The sequence below is a fragment of the Bacillus rossius genome, assembly GCF_032445375.1.
Source record: "Bacillus rossius redtenbacheri isolate Brsri chromosome 4 unlocalized genomic scaffold, Brsri_v3 Brsri_v3_scf4_2, whole genome shotgun sequence".
In the NCBI taxonomy this organism is placed as follows: Eukaryota; Metazoa; Arthropoda; class Insecta; order Phasmatodea; family Bacillidae; genus Bacillus; species Bacillus rossius.
Genome location: NW_026962011.1, coordinates 33,532,238 through 33,557,201, shown reverse-complemented (window position 1 = coordinate 33,557,201; position 24,964 = coordinate 33,532,238). Strand labels below are relative to the sequence as shown.

General features: G+C 44.9%; 1 protein-coding gene across 1 annotated transcript; it reads right to left on the bottom strand.

The window, feature by feature from the left end:
- Nucleotides 1–668: 668 nt before the first annotated feature.
- On the bottom strand, nucleotides 669–23,502 carry LOC134541784 (inactive pancreatic lipase-related protein 1-like). Its single transcript, XM_063385452.1, has 10 exons — nucleotides 23,365–23,502; nucleotides 20,701–20,824; nucleotides 17,748–17,913; nucleotides 11,149–11,255; nucleotides 10,325–10,452; nucleotides 6,664–6,807; nucleotides 5,466–5,570; nucleotides 3,141–3,255; nucleotides 1,981–2,105; nucleotides 669–813 (listed from the first exon to the last, which is right to left on the bottom strand). The coding sequence occupies exons 1-10, from the start codon at nucleotides 23,414–23,416 to the stop codon at nucleotides 779–781; spliced, it is 1,101 nt and encodes a 366-aa protein (XP_063241522.1). The 5' UTR covers nucleotides 23,417–23,502; the 3' UTR covers nucleotides 669–778.
- Between the last annotated feature and the right edge of the window lie 1,462 nt (nucleotides 23,503–24,964).

Here is a 24,964-nt window from a genome sequence, read left to right as displayed (position 1 = left end):
CATCGGTAAATTTACAAAGATCCCTGGATAGTATGTAATCAGCGTTCTTCGTATATTGAAGGTGTAGCACCCAGATTCTTTGAACTCTTTAAATAAGTGTTTTCAAGCCTACAGGTAACTGAAATGTTGACATAGTTTTTATAATTTATTTCTCTGTTTAAAAAACAAAAATTGATAACAATAAATAAGCATTTGTCTTGAATAAAACAATAAATATTTTTTTCCACCAAGTACAACTGAATGACAAGCATTCGACAGGACATGTGCCAGGGTACTGGAAGGACCTGCGTGTGTCCTGTAGCTGTCCTCGGGCTTCGCGAAGGACATGCTGCTTGCTCGCATACACCAGGTACTAATTATCACTATTAAATATTTAGTGTATTTGATTTGCGCGTTGTTTCATTTTGTCAAAAATGTTGCGTTAGTCACTATCCAGCCTTTTGTAGCAGTAGAGTTTTTTTTTTTTTTACTTTTACAGCCTATTTATTTGGGGACCATGTGTACTTTTCAAACAGCATATTTGTATCTTGCAAAATGCATGGAAGGTAAAACCACGGGTAGGAGAAATTCAAGAGTGTGGTGGATCCCTTTATTCCAGCGACATTTAAAACAGCTTTTGTTTTTAAATATTGAAATTATATGCATCAATAAAAATGAAGAACCACAAATACACTGATTGCAGTTTACTTCACCCATTGTTTATACAAGTGATTAATGTGACGTCGTGGTGTGATGTTGGATGCACTTTGTTGTTTGATGTTTGAACAGCGCTCCAACTCTAGCCGCCTCCTTTTACTCCTTCAGCTGTTGGAACTGGAAAAAAAAATACACAAACATAATTTTTTTTAAATTACATCCTTACAACGTCATCACGGCTTGGGAGGATGATCGTTATCCTTGGGACTTAATATTTAATATTAAATGATGCATATCAAACAATAAACAGATGTGCCTACCAGCATGAAATTTCAGACGTACCTACATATTCCTTAAGAATTATAAAATAGTCTGATTCAAACCTACAATTAGAAATATACATTTTTTTAAACGTCAAATTTATAACAATTTTGCAACCATTAAGTTGGTTTTGCTTGACAAAGCGAAAATAAAACCAAATCCACGCTTCAAACGTCTCTAGTGATCTAAGTCCAAAAGAACCATTGAACCGCAATCCTTCAAGGGGCAGAAGTTGGGTCCAAGATACGCCACATTGATTTCAACCATTTGTATGTTATAATTATTTTGTTGCCTTTTTATTTTGAAAATTTGCCTTCGTTAATGCAGAAAACACACATTAAGAGATTTTCAAATACCATGGTATAATATCTATAGACAATATTATTACAGTTGTGGTTATTTCTGAAAAATGTCCAATACCAAACGTCTAGAATTTCGTAGGGAAGAATATCTGTAGCAGCCAGACAGTATTGTATTGCCATTCCATTAAATTATGTACTACTCTTTAACGATACATAATTTAAAAAATAGACGATAGAAAATCTTTCAGGGCTAAGATGGCATATACGTTCTTTTAAGCGATTCATGCATTCGGGAATTTTGATTTAATACAATTTCCTGGATACACGCCATTACAGTTGTGCAATGTTTGTCATGGGAAAAATTCATAAATGCAAAATAATGAAGAAAAAAAAAATGAAAACATAAAAACCCACAGGAAAAAAACATGCCTAAATCAGCTGACGTCAAACATATAAACCGAACTATCTGATCTGAAATCAGCTGATTTTGGCTTGTTGTTCTACGTCCATCGTTGTGTTTTATCTGTTTGACATCACCTGATGTAGGATCATGTTTTACTGTGGGTTCATGTTTTCATTTTTTATTTTTTATTTTGAATGTATGAATATCCCCCCCCCCCCACGACAGACGGTGTCTCACAAACTGCAACGGCGGACGTCCACGAACTTGCAGCGAGCCAAGCTGGCGACTCCAGCGGGCAAGGAGAGGGGGGGCACTCACTGCAGTAGGGCGGCGCGGCTGTAGTCTCCAGGTCAAACACCCCCGGGGCCTCGCCCGCCCGCTGCTGCAGTCCTATTGGTCGACACGTGTCGGGGCCGCACGGCGCGCCCCTCTGCGCCGCCGCGCTGCGGACAACATCGCCCCGTCAGCCTCCGTCTCGGCGACGTGACCACACATCAAGGATCAGCAATAATAACCTATCGATTATTAATATGTACTCTGCAATTAAATCCACAGTAAATACACAGGGGGGATTACCCCAGAACAACAGGCCTATATAAAATATATCCCTATAGATCCATTCACTTCCTCCTCCCCCCCCCCCACAAAAAAAAAACACACACAAATTCTGGATACGCCTATGAAGACTCGATGGCTGAAGTCCTTTATTAATTATTATTTTCGCAATGAGACACGTGTTGAGTGTGACGTGTGTGGTTTGGTCTTTCGTTTGGATCTCAGATCTTCCTTTCATACCCCATTAGAGGCTTGAATAACGAGGTAATTTACTAATTTATAGTTGGTTTCCTGCAGGTGACATTGCTTGAAAGAACAGAACAACAACACACACGCACATGACATGTAACTTAGGTTCACGCCTCATAAAAAATTCATCAATACTCCCCCAGGCATATGATCCCGTTAGGGCGTTATCCTGGTTAGGAGAAAGATGGGACTTTTAAATGCCTTGACACTGTTACCAGTGCCAAACGTGGGTTCTGAGAACATGACACACGCACACAGGGGCGTAGGAACCGGGGGGGGGGGGGGACAGGGGGGACGTGTCCCCCTGAACTTTTTGGGTGGAGAGGACTGTCCTCCCCAACTTTCTAGACCGTGATATTTTTATTTTATAATATTATTCTGCCCAACTTTATTTGTAATTTCTTCACTCTCAAATTTTATCTTAAGGAAACAATAATAATTATAACATCGATGTATCCAATGGTTAGATACAACAACTGCTTAAAAAGCGCTATTTTGCACTTTTAAAATAAAAATTTTCCGTCGGAGGACCCCCGGACCCCCCGTCTTAGTAAGAGGGGAATGGATTTACATGACATCAAAATCATTATTTGTCCCCCCCCCCCCCAACTTTATGAACACAGCTACGCCAATGCACGCACATGACAGTAGGGACCAGGAGGTGCGGTACTCACGCGACGGGAGACGCCAGCCAGCGCCGGGCCCAGAAGACGCAGCCGGAGCCGGAGGTGGCCTCCAGGTAGAGGTCGACACTGCGCAGGTGCGAGCAGCCGCTCATGTTGGCCACGTCTGCAACACACCGCGGCCATCCCGCAAGTCCGCCTGCTGCGATCTGCAAGTCTGCGGGGACGCTGATGGACCAGAGGAGAGTTCCGCGCGCGTGCGGCGAAGCTACAAGGTCCTCGGTCCACCATCCACACGCAATATATACGCTCAACAGCCTTTAAGAGACTCCAAAACCCGAACTGAACAACTTAGGAATCAACCTTTGGAGAGAAAAAAAATTGGTTGTCTGCAAAGTCGGTTTACGGACGATAGTTTAACGTGACAACGTCATAACAAAACATTGATGAAATGATTGCATAATTTTATGAATAAAATTGAATCATTTTTATTGAATTATCACTATTTTGTATATGGATACAAAGAAGGAGTGAAATGAAATCTACAATTTAATTGATAAATTTACTTTTATTTGCACTCATTAATTCAAATATGTTTATTACTTTAACGAAGAGATTATTTTAACTATAACTTTTATACATGTTTGCTATTTAACTTCTTCCAATCTGTGTTATTCTGTTAAGGATAGGACGATGATAGGAAAAGTAGGAAACGAATGTGAGTGTTTCAAGTTTAATGTGCCTCGAAAAAGTCAAATAGATGGTTGTTCCAATCGAGTGGAAGAGAGATAGATGCGGCGCAAGCTTATAATGAGCGTAACGGGACTATGTGCGTAACGGGACACTTTTTCGTGCGTGCAGCTGGCGTTCATCGATTTATTAGACGTCACGTCAAAAAATTTAATTATGCATAAACTTTGAATGGACGAAAATGTTTTACGTTTGAATCACATTCAGTTAAGAGTAACAGTGAGCTAGCTCAGGGAAGCCGTACCGCTTCAAAATTTGCACAGGGCTATTCGTGCCAATCACAACAATAATTCAATTACAGATTTGTGCTAGTGGCGATTTTGCTGTTCAACTAATTAACACAAGTCAACAGGCCTGCGCCATTAGCAATTTCAGTGTGCAACGGAAGGATAGATGGTGATTAAAATTTTGATAATTTGATTGATGGATGATGATTGATTTATTATGATTATTATTGATTTATAGGTGTGATGGACGATTGATTATTGATGATGATAAATTGATTAACTGATTATAATTTATTTATTTTAAGATGACGACAGTGTCGTACCCTAGCCATCGCCACGGGGATGTCGTCATGGTGTGACTGGACGGTCCATGGTAGGCAGGAGATTCTGCTTGCAGTTCTGAGTGGATCTCATCCGCCATGGTGTCAGCGTCAGCATACACGTCAGGAAGCATAGTTACAAGTTATGAGGATCTCTCCTCCTTTTTGATAACCCAGCCTTCATATCCTATAAGGACTTCCAGGCTGGGGCCCCCATGGGCATGGATGCGGATACGCCGCATACGCAACCAGGAAGAGCGTTAGAGCTTTTAGCTATAGCCTACAGAGAGGCTGAGGCTACGCATCCCAGCTTATGTACCACCTCCGGCGCCCTACTCCACTCAGCTCACCAGCAAGTTGGATGCTCCCTTAGCCCTCTGGAGTTGTCATCACTTCTGGCGCCTACCCCAGTCTCCCGCCTCATACTGGGACTCCTCAAACACCCAAGCATAGTTACAGCTTTGAATATATATACTGTATAGAAGTCGCCAGCCCAGGTTAAAATTTCTAATACGGTTTTGAGGTAGTTGGTTAATTCACCGCCGCAATCGCCACCATCTCTAGGGCATCGACTTGTGGTGGTCCCTAGCGGACAAGTCTCGAACTCTTCAAACACCCCTTCCCCCTCCCGTTGAACGACGTTGAGCTGCAGTGAAAGAATGATGAGGGGAGCGGGGAATGACAGCGGGCGACAGCGCTGCGCTCTAACGTGTAAATAACAACTAAGACGATACAGGGCGTTACGGCAGCGCACTGCAGCGGTGAAGTTCCCAAGCTGCTCATCATAAGCTTCTGAAAAACGTAGAGTAAATCCTATCCACTCGCGACTTCTATACAGTATATATATTCAAATGTTACAGTGTGACTAGTCTCGGGGACCTGCGTTTCACCATATGGCATCGCCGTTACCGTTGCCCCGCGCACGACGAGAGTCCAAAGCCCCGCGCCTAGAGCAGACACCGGCGGGTCCGCCTCACTGACATCACACACGCATGCGCCTAGAGCAGACACCGCGCTAGAAGCACCGGCGAGACGCACACGCATGCAACCTCGAGTATGTGGCTCGAGGCAGCACCCACCTGCCGGCGACAGGAGCGCGTAGTCAGCCACGGAGTCCAGCGACTTGTTCAGCTTGTTGCACCCGGGCTGCACGTTGCCCCCGTTCACGTACACGTCCACGTGACCTGCGCAGCGACACGCCAGACGTACCCAGTGGTCTCGGCAGGAGGCCGAGCCAACCAGTACCAAGTGCATGCAGACTCAACATTTCTTCTTCTCATAACAAACTTGAAAGATGTCGTTACTTAAAGACTATTGGCTCGACAACCACAGGCATACACAGACTGCCGGCCGATCGTCTCCAGAGAGCATCAGATGAAAGTAACCTCAGCATGCGATAAAAAACGAAATTTTATGCTGTCGAAGTCGAGTCACGAAAGAACCGGGAATCGATCTTATCAAAAGAACCGGGATTTCCCAGTACTTTCGGTTACTTCCCGGTTCTGAACCCTAAAAATGTACGTTCTAGACAGTATTTTGAGATATCCGGGAGGTCTGGAGTATAAAAGAAAAGAAACCCGATCTAAAATATTAGGATACTCTCATTATCGGTTAAATCAGCCAGCAAAGATTGATATTAATTTTTTTATTTGAAAATAACTTTTAGTTTTTTATCTTCCTGTGGGCCCAGTTGTCGCTGTTAGGCCGGTATTCCAAGAGACAAAAATAGGAGTTTAATATGCTACAACAACTGTTCCCTAACCATATCCCTAGTGCACGATAGGACACGGTCAGTCCCTTATTTTTAAGGAACAGATTTTGGTGTCCTGTCCGTTGCCTATCTGCTGCGAATGCGCAGAGCACACTTTTCCATTGATTTCGTCCGTATGGCGGACCCGCGTCTGGCGTCATTACTCTTATATAGTCACTTTGGTGATCATCGGGGTAACTAACAAGCGTGTTGGTGTGCCAAATGAAATTGTATGACAGTGAAACTATCCTAGAATACTTTGTACCCTCTAACGGTCATACGAAATAAAAGCAACTTTTAAAAGTACCTACTTGGGAAAATTAGAAAGGTCTTTTTTTTTTTGCGATGGTGCTGCTATCTCTAATATATTTCAGTGACAATTGTATCGATGGTTGCCAAAAACATCCGCTAGAATGCGTTGGAACCAGTTCCTAGCCTCGCGCAGGGCAGGGTTATTGGGATGTGGTTTGGGCACGCGGGTGTTGTCTCGTGACGCCGGCCCCGGAGTCCTGGAGAGGCAGGCTCACCGATGGGCAGGTTCCTGCTGTCGGCGAGACCCACGATGGGCGGTTGCAGCGCCGTGTGGATGTCCTCCACCAGCTGCGCGTCCCTCGAGTCCAGGCGCACGGCGCGCGGGTAGCCGACGAAGCCCACCTGCGTCGCGTCCAGACCTGCGCCAGCCGACCACGCCACAAGGACTCTCACAGAGCTGCGCCATGCCACAAGGACTCTCACAGACCTGCTCCATGCCACAAGGACTCTCACAGACCTTCGCCAGCCGACCACGCCACAAAGACTCTTACAGACCTGCGCCAGCCGACCACGCCACAAGGACTCTCACAGACCTGCGCCATGCCACAAGGACTCTCACAGACCTGCGCCATGCCACAAGGACTCTCACAGACCTGCGCCATGCCACAAGGACTCTCACAGACCTGCGCCAGCTGACCACGCCACAAGGACTCTCACACACCTGCGCCAGCTTACCACGCCACAAGGACTCTTACAGAGCTGCGCCATGCCACAAGGACTCTCACAGACCTGCGCCAGCTGACCACGCCACAAGGACTCTCACAGACCTGCGCCATGCCACAAGGACTCTCACAGACCTGCTCCATGCCACAAGGACTCTCACAGACCTTCGCCAGCCGACCATGCCACAAGGACTCTTACAGACCTGCGCCAGCCGACCACGCCACAAGGACTCTTACAGAGCTGCGCCATGCCACAAGGACTCTCACAGACCTGCGCCAGCTGACCACGCCACAAGGACTCTCACAGACCTGCGCCAGCCGACCACGCCACAAGGACTCTCACAGACCTGCGCCATGCCACAAGGACTCTCACAGACCTGCTCCATGCCACAAGGACTCTCACAGACCTTCGCCAGCCGACCACGCCACAAGGACTCTTACAGACCTGCGCCAGCCGACCACGCCACAAGGACTCTTACAGACCTGCGCCATGCCACAAGGACTCTCACAGACCTGCGCCAGCTGACCACGCCACAAGGACTCTCACAGACCTGCGCCATGCCACAAGGACTCTCACAGACCTGCGCCATGCCACAAGGACTCTCACAGACCTGCGCCATGCCACAAGGACTCTTACAGACCTGCGCCAGCCGACCACGCCACAAGGACTCTTACAGAGCTGCGCCATGCCACAAGGACTCTCACAGACCTGCTCCATGCCACAAGGACTCTCACAGACCTTCGCCAGCCGACCACGCCACAAGGACTCTTACAGACCTGCGCCAGCCGACCACGCCACAAGGACTCTTACAGAGCTGCGCCATGCCACAAGGACTCTCACAGACCTGCGCCAGCTGACCACGCCACAAGGACTCTCACAGACCTGCGCCAGCCGACCACGCCACAAGGACTCTCACAGACCTGCGCCATGCCACAAGGACTCTCACAGACCTGCGCCATGCCACAAGGACTCTCACAGACCTGCGCCATGCCACAAGGACTCTCACAGACCTGCGCCAGCTGACCACGCCACAAGGACTCTCACAGACCTGCGCCATGCCACAAGGACTCTCACAGACCTGCGCCAGCTGACCACGCCACAAGGACTCTCACAGACCTGCGCCAGCTGACCACGCCACAAGGACTCTCACCGACCTGCGCCAGCTGACCACGCCACAAGGACTCTCACAGACCTGCGCCATGCCACAAGGACTCTCACAGACCTGCGCCATGCCACAAGGACTCTCACAGACCTGCGCCATGCCACAAGGACTCTCACAGACCTGCGCCAGCTGACCACGCCACAAGGACACTCACAGACCTGCGCCATGCCACAAGGACTCTCACAGACCTGCGCCATGCCACAAGGACTCTTACAGACCTGCGCCAGCCGACCACGCCACAAGGACTCTTACAGAGCTGCGCCATGCCACAAGGACTCTCACAGACCTGCTCCATGCCACAAGGACTCTCACAGACCTTCGCCAGCCGACCACGCCACAAGGACTCTTACAGACCTGTGCCAGCCGACCACGCCACAAGGACTCTTACAGAGCTGCGTCATGCCACAAGGACATCTTACAGACCTGCGCCAGCTGACCACGCCACAAGGACTCTCACAGACCTGCGCCAGCCGACCACACCACAAGGACTCTCACTGACCTGCGCCATGCCACAAGGACTCTCACAGACCTGCACCATGCCACAAGGACTCTTACAGACCTGCGCCAGCCGACCACGCCACAAGGACTCTTACAGAGCTGCGCCATGCCACAAGGACTCTCACAGACCTGCGCCAGCCGACCACGCCACAAGGACTCTCACAGACCTGCGCCATGCCACAAGGACTCTCACAGACCTGCGCCAGCTGACCACGCCACAAGGACTCTTACAGAGCTGCGCCATGCCACAAGGACTCTCACAGACCTGCGCCATTCCACAAGGACTCTCACAGACCTGCGCCAGCTGACCACGCCACAAGGACTCTTACAGAGCTGCGCCATGCCACAAGGACTCTCACAGACCTGCGCCATGCCACAAGGACTCTTACAGACCTGCGCCAGCCGACCACGCCACAAGGACTCTTACAGAGCTGCGCCATGCCACAAGGACTCTCACAGACCTGCGCCAGCCGACCACGCCACAAGGACTCTCACAGACCTGCGCCATGCCACAAGGACTCTCACAGACCTGCGCCAGCTGACCACGCCACAAGGACTCTTACAGAGCTGCGCCATGCCACAAGGACTCTCACAGACCTGCGCCATGCCACAAGGACTCTCACAGACCTGCGCCAGCTGACCACGCCACAAGGACTCTCACAGACCTGCGCCATGCCACAAGGACTCTCACAGACCTGCGCTATCTGACCACACCACAAGGACTCTTACAGACCTGCGCCATGCCACAAGGACTCTCACAGTGACCACACGTGACGCTATCTGTTGGGTGGGTCCATAACTACTGAAAATAACCCTCGGGTTGGATTTTTTAATTCCAAAGTGTTAGATTTATAATGATAATCAGAAGCAGGCATGTTTCTCGGGGGGAAAAATTAATTCTGAACGCATATTAGAATGTACCTATCGTGGTTCACCTGCACCAGCGGTTACTTCCTTGTGATTGACGGCCGTCTGTCTTATTTGACCGAGCCAGTCTGGTCGAGTTTGCTTCCGCGCTGAATTACTTGTAACTAGAGACCTGTAATATTCGCGGATTCATTTCGCGATAGGATAGAGTCCAAATAATTTTGACATTATTTTGCTTCAGTGATTGGGCTACAGAATATCTGAAGGACTCTGGGCCAATGAAAAATCTTTAACAGAAGAATTAGCGAATCACGATCATTCAAGTCAACAGGTGTTATGAGTCGGTAACCAATCAGCAGATGTAATTTGCACGAGTGCGTAGAGGATCATGGAGTCTATCCTGTAGGAATTTGAAATCGCGAATTTTACAGGTCTCTACTTATAACAATCGACATGTACCTGGAAGAAACCCACATGATCACGAAACACAGGCGATTTTAGAGTGTTGTAACTCTATTCTAGTCTCTATAAAATATTTCTCCAAAATATTTTCCCTAACCATGCATGCCCGTAATGATAATTTAACTACTTGACGACTAATTGATTGTTAGTAGAATGGACTGCATGCTGTTCCGGGTGATCATTAGCGCTGCAGTCCGCGTGGCAGCTGGGAGGCGGAACGGCACCTGTGATGCGCCCGAGGCCGGTGATGTTCTGGCCCATGTAGCCGGCGATCTGCGCGCCCAGGCTGTGCCCCACGACGTGGAAGCTGCCCGGGCTCACGTGGTGCTGTTCCACCAGCGCGCGGCCAAGCCTGCGGCAAGCACGCACTAGCTGAAGCATGGGCGTCGGCAAGAATTTGTTTTTTTTTTTGGGGGGGGGGGACTTCAATTGATTTAGTGTTGAGGAATATCCATCCCCTGGAAAAAGCGGGGGGTCCGGTCCTCCCCCGGGAAAATTTGGGGTTTTTGAAGGTGCAAAAAGGTGGTTTTTAGGCATTTTTCTTTCCTAAATATTCTAATTATAGTTGGTTGCAATTTATAATTTATTTTTGATGAAAAATATTTTCAGAGAACAAAATTTTAAAAACAAAGTTAACATATCTGTATTCGGTATCGGACCTGATTTTTATTTTACACAAAGATCGAATTAAAAAGTGCTCACATTACCACGGTTGGACTAAATGCACCATGCGCAACATATGGGTTATATCACAGAAATCATATTTTTAATATAACTACGAAACTAAATATATTATTGGAGGGGACGAAATTGAAGACTTTTATTACTGGGGGGGGGGACGTGTCCCACCCCCCCGTCCCCCCCGGTTGCGACGCCCATGGCTGAAGCATGCTACAACATGACGGTACGACACCAACCTGTTAACAAAAACACTGAACTTGCTAACTTGTTCTTTACACGACTGAAATCTTAGGTTGTGCTGGATGAGATTTTTTTTTGTTCGGGGTGGTCTGCACTCCGGCAGCGGCGCAGGGGGGCGAGGTCTCACCTGGCCAGCTCCGCCCCCACCACCCTCGTGTCCGACACGGCCTGGTAGTAGGAGTAGTTGGAGCTGCGGTCGCCTCCCCAGTGAGTCAGGATCACGTTGTAGTCTCCCTGCAACACGTGACCACGGCTCAGCGATCCAAGGGCGTCGCCAGCCGATGGCCTGGGGGGGGGGGGGGGGGGGGGTTTGCAAGTCGTGGGAAAAGTATGTATTTTTTTTTTGCATTTGGCTACATTTTTTGAATCTCTATGGTTCTGGAGGGGGGGGGGCACTGCCCCCCTACCCCCCCTTACCCCCTCCCCCCTGGCGACGCCTTTGCAACGATCCATGCTCAAGGAACATGCTGTCTTGCTTTGCTTCCACCACCTTTTCGGCCATGACAAACGTTCTGTGTTTCTACTTTCAAAAATTTGGCTCCGTCAAAGCATAGCAGTAGCATGATCATGTATTAACAGTAATGCCCGCCCCAGCCATTACCAATGGACGGCCGTTTGCATGAGAAACCGCTGTCCTATTCGACCGGACCCTTCAGGACGCGTTTGCTTGCGCACTGCATGGCCTAGATTCGTGCGCCTGCAGTAGACGTTGTGTCTGAAGGAAACTCAATAATCAATAAAGAAACACAGATGATGCTACCTTTGTTTTGACTCTCAGCTAGTCTCAAAATATTTTCGCGATAAATACACGCCTATAGTCACAAGTGACTAGCTGCTTCTAATGCATAGTTAAATCAATTAAAAATATTATTTATATTTAATACAATAAATTTACATGTAGTTCAAACTCAAATTTCGGAATTCGATGAGAAATACCCACATGATAACTCGCAGACCTTCGACAACTTGTGAGAACCACATAACTACTAACAGACTTTATTCTGTAAGCTCCTCGAGGAAACAACTTGTTATTTCACGCGGGCGACTACAATGATGATAATCTCTCCAGTTCACAAGTGTTGACTCAATAAATAGTCAAGGCTAATTCCCACGCCGTGTCAAACCAAAAATGTTTGCCTTGGGAGCGTCATTGCGAGCGGTGTGGAAGTATGTGAAGTCGCAAGAACGCGAGGCCACTGGGACCGGGGTAAACACGAAATGCGACTGTTGCCTCAGGAGCGATGCCTGTCGCTCCCAGAGATTAGAGAAAGTTACAGATGGAGCATAAGCTCTGAGCACTGTGGCCAGTTCGTTCACGTAACAAGATGGCGGCCATTTGTTTACATAGTATATAGAAATGTAGTTTACTACGTACTCTTGTACACAATCATTTTTCTCGAGTCAACAGTCTTTATTTGTTTAATATTCATGCACTTTTTCACCACCATACATGCATCACTTATGAGAAAATGCGATTTTCTTCATGTCACAATATGGCGGCGACCTGCTTCCCCCTTACGTCCCCTGGCTTCATCAGAGATACCTACAAACTGTGTTTATGCTCCATCTGTAACTTTCTCTAATCTCTGGTCGCTCCGGGGAAGCGGCGGCGACAGTTGCCTGTCGCACGAGCGACAGAACACGCAGTGCCTTGTGGCCATGCGGTTAGCATCGCTGACTACCAATCCAAACTACAGGCGGGACGACAACCCGAACGTCTCTGTGCCGAGCGACCAATCAAAACTGACGGGCGCAGGTGAAAGGGCGGGCGCTGCTCCATTTTACATTCCATCGACGTCAAACTCGCCAGCGAATGTTTTTGAGCAAGTTTTCCAAAAATATGTAAGGAAGGGAATACGAGAAAAAAATTTTTTCTCGTTCATGAATGTTTGATGTTGTGTATCAATAATGGTGATGGACAGACTGTACTGGCAGAAGAGGGTCAGGCAGGGGAGGATTGAAACCGGTTTTGAAGGGTAGCGGACAGAGGGGTGCCGTGAAGCGGGTGCGGGAGAGCTCGCGAGGGGACAGTGTGTCTGTAGGCTCTGCGTATGACTGCACACAAAGATGCCCAGTAAATATTGCAGTGAACAATGTTGTTATCATTTCACAGCCCTGCATTACAGTAAGCTTGCAACATTTTGGTCCTCCGGGCCGGATCGGTACGACAAGTGAGTGTTTACCGGTTCCGCGCACTATGAAAACACGACTAACAATACAGTGGCGTAATTTATACAAATGTAACGAACAGTCAATGTGTTTGTGTAAGAGACTTGGTGCAGTTTGGGAGCTTCCCGTGTTACGTCATCGCAATCATTCCCGGTCGCGTCCGCGCATGTTTCCGGCGAGGCACGAGCGGTAAAAACGCAACTACGCGCGCATCTGAACTAGCGTTCATCCGCGACAAGTATTCCCAGCAATAAAGTGCAAATGCCAGCAGACGAAGTATAATTTGGACTACTACTGGGGTTCTTCAGGATCAACATTGAACAGACAGGTTAGTCAGACATCATGACAGGCCTCCCTTGTCCCTACTAATCCTCCTACTCATATCCATTGTATATTGTATGTCGATTTTCGACCATGGATGAGGATCAGTGCAAACGACTTAAGAAACAACGCGCTGTGTACAAGGGTTCATTGACTCGTATGCAAACCTTTGCATCCAATTACAGTGAATCTCAGAACATTGGTGAGATTCTAAGTAGATTACAGGCACTTCCCGACTTATGGTCACGGTTTGACGATGTACAATTAAAATTGGAATTGGATGATGAAGAAACTGACCATAGTGAACACAGAGCGGAATTTGAAGCTATGTTTTATCATGTTAAGGCCCACTTAGAAACATTTATGACACTCAGTTCAACAGATAAATCTACCCATGGCAAACCAAATTATTTACATCTCCCTGCAGTCAATCTGCCTACATTTTCTGGTGATTTTGCAACATGGGTACAATTCAGGGACACATTCAAGGGTTTGATCGTTGGCAATAAATCTCTCCCAGAAGTACAGAAACTTCACTACTTGATTTCTTCATTGAAAGGTGAAGCACTTGAAATGGTGCAAAATTTGACTATTTCCGACGAAAACTTTCAAGTGGCATGGCAGTTACTAAACCAGCGTTATAACAATCCCAAGCTTATTGTGGCCAAATATGTAACAGAACTGTTAACACCACCAAAAGTAACCAAAGAGTCAGGACCACAATTACGACAGCTCGTTAGCCATGTCAGGCGTAATCTAAATGCTATAACTAGTCTCAAGACTGACACACCACTTCATGAAACCCTGCTCATACATATATTGCTTGATCATACAGATATCAATACAAGAAGGGAGTGGGAACACGAAACTGCATCTTGTGAATTTCCTTCCCTTGAGAGACTGTTGGGATTTCTGGAAAAGCGATGCCAGGCACTGGAACTTATTCAGTCAAGTCAAAATGCAAGGTTCAATAATGCCTCCAGTGTCACTTCAAATGATTCCAAAATCAAGTATGCTAGCACTTCTAGAAATACTAACATTTTTGTGGCAACTAACACTGATAATGCCCATTCTGTAATCAGAATCATTCACTTTACAAATGTAGTTCATTCGCAGAAGCCAGTGTAGAAGAGAGGTACGGATATGCAAGGCAGCACAACTTATGCTTCAATTGTCTTAGATCATCTCATCATGAAGCAAAATGTTGGTCTGGCCATTGTGGACAATGCAAGACATACAGTGAACAAAAAGACAGGCTTCTTGACAGCTGAAGAGTTACAGAAATCTTTGCAAACCTGCATCAAGATTGCACAACATGAGGAGTTTCTAAAGGAAATAAATGACTTAAAGGAAATTAATGTAGTCAACTCTAAAAGTGAGTTAAAGGACTTGAATATCTTCATTGACACAAAGGGGTGCTTACGTGTGGGTGGACGTTTACATCATTCGGAGCTGCCTTTCGGTAACAAGCACCAACTTATCCTGCCACCCAAACACCACATTACAAGACTCATAATTACAGCTGAACACAAACGTCTGCTACATGCGGGGCCTCAACTTTTGATAGCATCATTGCGCCAGGAGTTCTGGATACCAAAAATTCGTCAAAATGTGCGCTCTGTCATCCACAAGTGTGTGACATGTTCAAAACTGAAGGGAGTTGTTACCCAACAACTGATGGGCCAATTACCAGCAGCAAGGGTTCGGCCTGCTCGTGCATTTCTGAACACTGGTATTGACTATGCAGGACCCCTGGCAGTAAAATCTGGTAGTGTCAGGAGCAAATCTGTGGTCAAGTGCTACATAGCTGTTTTTGTCTGCTTGGCAACAAAAGCGATCCATTTAGAACTGGTCAGTTCTCTTACGTCAGAGGCTTTTATTGCGGCACTCCGGCGGTTTATAGCTCGCCGAGGCAAGGTGTTAAATCTTTATAGTGACAATGCTACCAACTTTGTTGGTGCTAACAAGGAACTACAACAACTTCGGAAACTTTTCTTTAATGATGAATCCAGCCAAATGCTACATGGGTTTGCATCATCAGAGGGTATCACATGGCACTTTATTCCCCCAAGTTCCCCTCATTTTGGTGGGCTATGGGAGGCTGGAGTGCGATCATTGAAGCATCATTTGAGAAGGGTGGCAGGGAAATCCCTTCTTACCTTTGAAGAGCTGACTACATTGCTCGCTCAAATAGAGGCATGTCTCAATTCCAGGCCACTGACAGTGTTGTGCGACGACCCTAATGACCCTAGTTACCTTAGTCCTGGACATTTCTTAATTGGTTGTCCACTCATGTCCTTTCCTGAGCCTGATGTGTCTGACTTACCAATGAAGCAGCTATCTAGGTGGCAATATGTTCAAAGGTTATCTCAACAGTTGTGGACCCATTGGTCTAAAGACTATCTGAACTCACTACAACAAAGAAGTAAATGGCAGTCTAAGAATGCCAACATTCAGTCAGGAATGGTGGTCCTTGTCAAGGAAGACAACATGCCTCCTCTTGGATGGCGACTAGCAGTTGTCCAGGAGACATTTCCTGGAACTGATAGTGTAGTCAGGGTGGTGAATGTAAAAACTTCCAGTGGCATCTTGAAGCGACCTGTTCAGAAACTTGTGATTTTACCTACAGACTAGTTTTTGTGAGTTTGTTCTCAACAAATTGTGTGTGTACTTAGCATTTTAAATTTGAAACCAATGGTTTCAAGGGGGTGGAGAATGTTTGATGTTGTGTATCAATAATGGTGATGGACAGACTGTACTGGCAGAAGAGGGTCAGGCAGGGGAGGATTGAAACCGGTTTTGAAGGGTAGCGGACAGAGGGGTGCCGTGAAGCGGGAGCGGGAGAGCTCGCGAGGGGACAGTGTGTCTGTAGGCTCTGCGTATGACTGCACACAAAGATGCCCAGTAAATATTGCAGTGAACAATGTTGTTATCATTTCACAGCCCTGCATTACAGTAAGCTTGCAACAATGAGAAAGTTTAGATTCAATGTGACATCTTACATTTTTATTTTAAATCAAGACTAAATGTCAACATTATTCCATATTAATATTAGTTCATGAGTTTATGTAATAATAATACACCAAAATGTTCTGAGAGTATTTCACTAAGGTATTTTCTCTTATACATTTCCACTTCCGATTTAGAACAAAACAATTAACAACAATCATTTTCAATTTTTTAACTCGGTACTGAATTGCATTGCCGACAATACTTTGGAGATTATTACGTTGATGAATTTAACGTAATAAATACAAATTAATAAAAAAAAAATTCTAGGGTTTTGGCCACAAGAATTTAGTGATAAGTCTACAATCGATAATGCTGGGTGATAAAACTATTATTAATAGATTACAGTATTTTTATTACAAAAATTATCTAAGAAATGTTAAAAACAAGTTTTACATCAAAATTAACGTTTAAATAACTCAGATATGATCGTTTTAGGACAATTTTTGTCTCGCGTTCGAATCCCTGTCCAGTAAAACTAAATTTGGTTTTCCCTCATTTTCTCGAAACTGTTCAGGCAAATTTCTTACACCAAACATATATACACACACACACACACCAACACACACACACATACCTGTTCATTGTCGTGTGCGAAACTAACACCTCGCGGTGGACGAGGCGGTAACCATCCGAACTCACGTGTCAAGCAGAGTTCGCCATCTTTCATTTCCTAATTACAATAATTTTTCCGAGTATGGCTCTTCAATACCTTGAAGAACATTGTTAGAAATGTTAAAATATTAGAAAGTTAGAAATGTTCTCCTTAAATTTACGAAGTTACTTTTAAACGTGTTATTTTAATAGGAAAATTAAAAAAAAAATTGTGTATAGTAATTATTTAATTATTTTTTTACTCCCGCTTCTTGTATCTGCCTTGTTTACAACGAAACAACATTAATTCGGACACATCGTAAATTACAAATAACTCTTGGTATTTTTGAGGTTATGTATTTCTTCGTTGAGAGTTACATAACTTCCGAGAGAGCAGAGACAGTCAGGCGATCAGTGGCGTAGCTAAAGTGACTGGCGCCCCTGGCCAGACTTGAAAATGGCGCCCCCTCTTGGATTAAAACAGAAGGGGGGGGAAAGCGTTCATTAACAGCGAAACCGTCGCAGCAGCGCATCCCCTGCTCCGGCGCCCCTGGCGGGGGCCATCCCTGCCACCCGCCTGCTACGCCACTGCAGGCGAGGCGAGGTATCGGAGATGGGAGCCGGGAGCCTCACCCTGTCGAGGACGTTGTTCTTGAGGCGGTGCAGCCACGTGACGTTCCAGGACCTGCTGAGCCCCGGCACGAGGAACATCGTGGACCTGTTGGCGCGGTAGTCGGGGTCTCCCAGCGCCGCGGCGGCGGGCCACGCGGTGAGGTTGCGGCCCGCGTACCTGGTGCTCCTGGCGACAACACGTGCACCTCCGTAGTGTGTGCGCCCCCTCGCCCAGACCTGTCCAGACCTGCCCAGACCTGTCCAGACCTGCCCGTGCGCAGTCGAGCCCTCGGAGGGGAAGCCTTCTTGTCACAGACGAGAGAGCCAAACGACCGATCGTGCATAGGTTTTTTTTTTGGTTCATTGTAACTCATGATAACTTAGAGTCCCGGAAAATTCGCGGATTCCTCTGGCCTCAGGATAGAATTAAAAAGTTATAGGTGTGCTCAACCCATGTTTACTTTCCCATTGGTTGACTTCTTAGCGAGAACATTTTTATCCTTGTTATTCGGCACTACCTGATTCGCTTACTTCTCTCCTAGCTGGACATCGTTGGCTCACGGTCGTAGAGGGGCGTGTCCAGATAACTGCGGTCCAATCATGAACACAGTGCGAGAGTGTGAAGGTTTGCATTCTAGCTTGCGACTAAATGAATGCGCGAAAATTCCGTGGCTCTAGATGATAACTTATGGTCAATTAGGTTAGGTTAGCTACATTATAAATACTTTAAAACATTGTGGACTGTTGATTTGGTTAGGATAGCTACATTAAAGATAGGTACTGTGAAATCATGTAAACAAAAAAGCGAGCATGAACTTCGGGGAACTTCGGGTGCGGCTCTCTCGTCTGTGAAATGAAGGCTTCCCGCCCTCAGAGAGCGCTCGCTGGTGGGTCACCAGCTCACCTCCTTTGGCGGGCTACGTCATTCAAACTCTAATTACAACACGACAAATAAGCTCCAATTACATGCCTATGGTTTCAATAAGCATTGTTATCGTAAATTTAAAAAAAAAAATGTGATTCCCAAACTTATTGAAATTCATTAAAACCATTAATTTTTTGTTTTTATTGTAACCTAGTTACAAATTTGTTTTGATGAAATCGTCATGGGTTTATTTTAATGTAATTACTTATCTAAGAATATAAAATGTTCCGAGAAAAATAAGCTAATATGTTGATTCTTTTTTTTTTTTTGAGTTTAAAAAATTGTGTTATGTGGGATGTTTCCTAACAAGACCGACGGGAAACGAGGAAATAAAATGAAAACACATTATTTACATATCTAAAAGTGATTAAAAAAGGAGTCATATGACATCAAAATCAAACTTTTGGAAAAAATTTCAAAATAAAAATTAGAAAAGCAACAATTGGCGAATAAAGTTTCTAATAACAGAGATCTGACTCTGTAAAAACATTGTCGACAATGTCATTCCCCATACATATTATACAGAGATATAGAGATACGGAGATACAAAGATACCGAGAGTGATTGTGTGTGTGTTTGTTTGTACGAAGTAAACTCGAAAACTACTGGACCGATTTTAAGCATTCCATATGGCCACAGGCTACGGTAGAGTTAAAAAAAAATTCTAAAAATTAATTTTAATATACTTAAAATAAAAGTAAACATATAAACCATATACTTATAATTGTATACAAGTATGTACAAATACTAAGTGACATGTGAACAGACATTTTTTTTTAAGTGTGCATGATTTGTGGTGCTTTGCTTGGTAATGTAAATATTACTAGTAAATAAAACTGTTGAAAAAATTATTGGGTCATCCTTACGAAACCCATTTCCCCACTCCTATAATTTATTTTTAAAAATGGGTGTGGTTAACAATTTATTTTCATGCAGTAGCATTAAGCTAGACTCATTTCTTTTGAAGAAAGGGGATAATATTGAAGACCACAGCTGTTGTAAGAAACATTATTTGCCAATCTATTGCTCAACTAAATGTTTTGTTTAATTATTTTAAAAGGATTTGTTTTAATAATTTAATAACTTGATGATGTGTAACTCCCTTAGATCACATTTTCTTGGCTTCTGGGGTTTAGGCCGTGTCAGGTAATCGTCTTGCGAAGTCTGACTTAGTCTACCTGATGATTGCAGCTGCAATGACTGCCGAAACGTCGCAAGACAATTAGGTACCTGACACGGCCTACACCCAGAAGCCAAGAGAATGCAGACAATGGCCGTGAAAGCATGCGAGCTTTATCCCTGAAATCACGTTCAGAAAGCTGAATAATAGGCATTCCGTAGGGGCATGCAAATTTCGCGAAAAGATTCCGAGACTAGCTGGAAGTTAAAACACTGTAGCATCATCTGTGTTTCTTAATTGGGTGAGTTTCTTTCAGGTCAATGTAGATTTTTACAACACCAATCACCGCGAGTTCAGTGCGGAAGCAAACAAGTCCTGATTGGCCCGTTCAAATAAGACAATAACTTCTCTCGCAGACGGCCGCTTATCACAAGGAAGAAACCACTTGTACGGGTATACTTTGTTGCAGTCTAATAGGCGCTCAGATTTATTCGCGAAAAATGCCTGCCCCTAGCGCATTCGTGTTGTTTTTTCCGTAACGGACTAGCTACTGGGCGTTGTGAGTGATTGATAGAGACCTGCGAAATTCGCGGATTAATTTCGTGATATGCTACAATTCAAATAATTATACCTTAGCGCTGCTTCTGCAATTGTTTCACTGTTAATCTGGAGTAATGAGGGCCAGTTAGAGACCCTCGCTCAAAGAAGTGTCAAATCACAGACACTCGGTCGAGACGACTCACAAGTCAGCAGCCAATGAACAGGTGGCATTTGGCCGAACTGTGTAGAGTGTAGTAGAGTCTAGCCTGGAGGTCACTGAATCCGCGAATTTTGCAGGTCTCTAGTGATTGATAGTTTTATCTGACGCGACGTGATGAACGTAGTGCGTTGTCGCGAGGGTGTTGCAGCCGGCGGGGCGAGGCGCGCACCTGGTGTAGAGGGTGAAGTAGGTGTCGACCTCCTCGCGTGTCCTGGGCGGAGGCACTGGTCTCTCCGGGGAGCTCCACGGAGGTCCGTCGGGAAAGCAGCCCAGACCCCTCTGGCACGCGCCACCTGCCGGCCCACGGAACACGGGAAGCCTTCTTTTCACACAGACGAGAGAGCCAAACGTCCGATCGTGCATCTTCTGATGTTTTTTTTTTTTCATAGTAACTCATGATAACTAATGGTTAGAGTCCCGGAAATTTCGCGGATTCCTCTGGCCTCAGGATAGAATTCAAATTTATAGGTGTGCTCGACCCATGTTTACTTTTCCCATTGGTTGATTTCTTAGCGAGAACATTTTTATCCTTGTTATTTGGCACTACCTGATTCACTTACTTCTCTCCTAGCTGGACATCGTTGGCTCACGGTCGTATGAGGGGCGTGTCCAGATAACTGCGGTCCAATCATGAACACAGTGCGACAGTGTGGAGGTTTTGCATTCTAGCTTGCGACTAAATGAATCCGCGAAATTTCCGTGGCTCTACTAATGGTCAATTAGGTTAGGTAAGCTACATTATAAATACTTTCAAACATTGTGGACGGTTGATTTGGTTAGGATAGCCACATTAAAGAAACTGTGAAATCATGTTTAAACGGTTTCCTCTTCGGGGAACTTCGGGTGTGGCTCTCTCGTCTGTGAAATGAAGACTTCCCGTGCGCAACGACGCAACAACCATACAGCGACTCCGACTGGGTGAAATGAAACCATGTTTTGCGCGACATGTGACGTTGTTGGATGGGCACATAACTACCAACGGGAGAGGAAAAAAAACCTCGGGCGGGAAGGTCAAATGCAAATTTTTAGCTTTATAATGATTCATTTTTGTAAAAAAATTATATGTTCTATATAAATAAGTAGAAGATGCAGTATTTCCGGTATGTCACACCACAAAATACGTGGCTAACAAAATAAAGTGCATTAATTTTCACTTCTTTGCTTGCTGATAAGAACTAATGTAAAACTCAATGTAGCTATGTTTGTAATATGTTATGAAAGATTTTATTTAGAGGTTGGACCCAAAACTACGTCAAAAGCTAGGTCTCAAGTCTCGCCAATTAGAGTTTCTCCCCCATTGCAACAACGCGACAAGCAAACAATGCAAGAAAATCACTGTTGTTTACAAAGCATTGAACCCGCATGATGGCACCAAACCTACAACTTAAAATTTTAAAACAGTACAAAACGATTTTTTTTTTATCCACGGGGTATATTTTGTTGTTTAATGTTTATCATGAAAACATTTGGAAGTCAATAATTTGATTTTAAAGTGTTACTTTATGTCGCTGTGCGACAGTTTAACAAGCAAAAAACGTGCTGGATATGATGAAAACAACATCGTATCTACACACATAACGAATTCGTCTTCACAAGTTTTCTGAATCACTACTTCAAACATGGAAGGGAGAAACGCAAAGGCGATTCTTGCGTTGCGTTATTGCGTGCTGCGTAGTTTACAAACGAGTATTTGAAAACGTCATTATTGAAATTTTTTCGTTATTGCGTTTATTGATTAGTTTATAAACCCAGCAAGTAAAGAGAAACAGGGATGTCACTTCCATGTTGACGAAACTTTCTTATTGGATTGTCTCTTTTAGGAATGTAGTCAACATCTTCCAATAAAAGAGAAACAAAGCCAACAAATAATTCGTAATAAAATAAACATTTCTTATTATTCAGTGGAGTCATTATTCTTCATACTAATGATAATAACTAATATATTCGAGTAAGATATTAGGCGTACTCAAAATTAAATTTTTATGTCATGCAGTGTGACTTTTACTGCCCCCTCACATAGGCTAGTTTATATTTCAATAGTCTCTCGTTTCAAAGACGCTTTTGTTTTTATTTCGTAGCAAATATTTTTTTCGGCCCATTTTTAATTTTCGAAAAGAATTCATTTAGAATTTTTTACTACAAGTACACGTGAAACAATGTAATCACCATTTAGAAAAGTAATAAAAGTGTTTACAAAAAAAAGTGTTTATTTCGATTCACTAATATAAATAGCTAAAAATGGGTGCGTGTACTTATGTACGCGCGTTAGAAGTTATACATACTTGGCGTAATAGAAAACATTAATTTTGCATGCAAATAATTAGTATAAAATTATAAGGACTGGATGGATATTATAAATACGGTTAGTTCAGTATAAATTCAATAAAATTCAATATTTAAATAAATACTCAGTATTCAATATTAATATAAAAACGTGTAAAAAAATCAGATAAAATTTTTAATATTTAATGCAAACCAAAAAAGAAAGTTCAAATTTATTCGAATTTATTTATTTTATTTAATTATTAAATAATAATGCAATAATTTAGAATGCAAATCAATTATATATACGGGAACATAACCGGATGGGCAGCAGTGCTCGAAGCACATACAAAGCTGATGTGCTTGTCGGGGTGCGATCATGACTTAGAAACGCGTAGCTTAGAAACACCATTTAAAATTTTCTGTTGTGACATTTCTAAATTGTGACTTTCCATGTTTCGACGTTTCTAAGTCGCGTGTTTCTAAGTTATTTCAGTTCCCAATTTTTGTTTCTAAGTTATGTTTCAAAGTTGCGTGTCTTGAGTTCTGGCTGTTCCAAGCCCGCACTCACCCGCCGCGCGCGCCGCCGCGCACAGCAGCACAGTCGTCAGCAGCAGCTGCATCACTGCGACCTCTGCAAGAGCGACGAGCGAGACTTATGCGTCGCCCGACTAGCCGGGGGTTCCCCCCCTCCCACGACAAGACGACACGGCCGCGGCGGGCGGCGCGTTTTTCCTGCTGCGGTGACTCATGCCCTCGGCACTGCGCGCTAACTGAACACTCGTTACCACGCCTGGTTCACACGCTTCCCTCGCTCTGTTGGCAGCCCCTCCAGATACATCACTGTGCCCAGGGCCGTCCAGAGAAACCAAGCGACCCAGGGGCGCAACAACTAAATTTCCAAAGGGGGGGGGGGGGCAATTTACCTTTTTATAAAGAATCATCGATCCCCCCCTATTGAAGCGGGGGGTTCCGGGGGTCCTCCCCCTGGAAAATTTGTATTTCAAGGTGGTAAATGGTGCTATTTAAGCAGTTTTATCATCTAAAAATTGATTACACAGCACTTTCTTTGCCCCCGTTTGCCCCCACTTCAAGGTTTCAAGGGGGGGGGGGGCAAAATTACCCTTGCTCCCCCCCCCCTGTTGTTGCACCCCTGAAGCGACCCATGCCGTTTTGCGAAAACTTTATTTAGCATCGTGTCCCTGCGGACAAATTGCACCAACCGGAATTCAATACCGTTTGGTTAGGCAAGGAGCGAGGCCCGGAAAGACCATATTTGGACTTTGCCCGTTTCCGGCAAAACCAAGGTTGGCGTGTTTCTGCAAAAACCGGACGTTTCCTCGCAAAGGTTTACGAGCAGGTCCTTTAGACGAAAGTCGGCGATTCAAACTAGATCAAAAATTGTGGCCAAAAAACTGTAAAATAACGGTAACGTCGATCGCTGCCAAACTGTTACATATTTAGCGAATCCGTTAAAACAAAAAACAAAAATCTTATGATTTTGAGAAAACGGCCAAACTCTAATTATGCCTGAAGCTACGAGTTGAAGCAGGTTTATGGCCTAACAGTTTAAAAACTAAGTTAATTCATGATAATGAGGACCAGTCTACAGTTTCATAGAAGTGGAATGAAGTTTAAATAGTAAATATAATGTTCTGAAGGCTTTGCAAATGCTGAGGCTACCGTGGTAATAACTGTAAACGTGATTGATCTTCGCTAATACTATAACTTGTACAGTTTCCAAGAGCGTACGCAGAATTTCATTTCAGAAAGCGAGAAATAAAATGGGGAAAGGGGGTATAATTAACCACTTTTCCCGCTGATTGCTTTTAATATTTTGATTCCTTTTGTTGGTGGGAATGTTGGATTTTGATAAAATGCTTTAGGATTTCGGGGAGGTTTACAATAATTCCTATTAGAAATGGGCTTGTAATTTTCATATTACTATCAGGCTAAACACACACACACGGTGCTCCCACTCAAACCTTTCTGCCACCACCGAACACCCCTCCCCCGCTTTCCTCTTTTCTTTCCTGGCCGTTTCTAGCAACAGTGTGTAAAAGTGGAAGAGATCTCTCGACCTGTAAACAGGTGCTAGACAAGGGGAAGGCCTTGCCTCGTCGTGCTTTGTCTTCAAAACCGTTCATTGTCTGCCGCGTCGGTTGCGGGAC

Bases quoted from the DNA above. Each gene is read 5' to 3' on its own strand.
- LOC134541784 (XM_063385452.1), bottom strand. From the start codon at position 23,416: ATGCAGCTGCTGCTGACGACTGTGCTGCTGTGCGCGGCGGCGCGCGCG. The intron at 17,914-20,700 runs GTGCGCGCCTCG...TGTTGTCGCCAG, and splicing joins TACTTCACCCTCTACACCAG to GAGCACCAGGTACGCGGGCC. The intron at 11,256-17,747 runs GTGAGGCTCCCG...CACGTGTTGCAG, and splicing joins AGAACAACGTCCTCGACAGG to GGAGACTACAACGTGATCCT.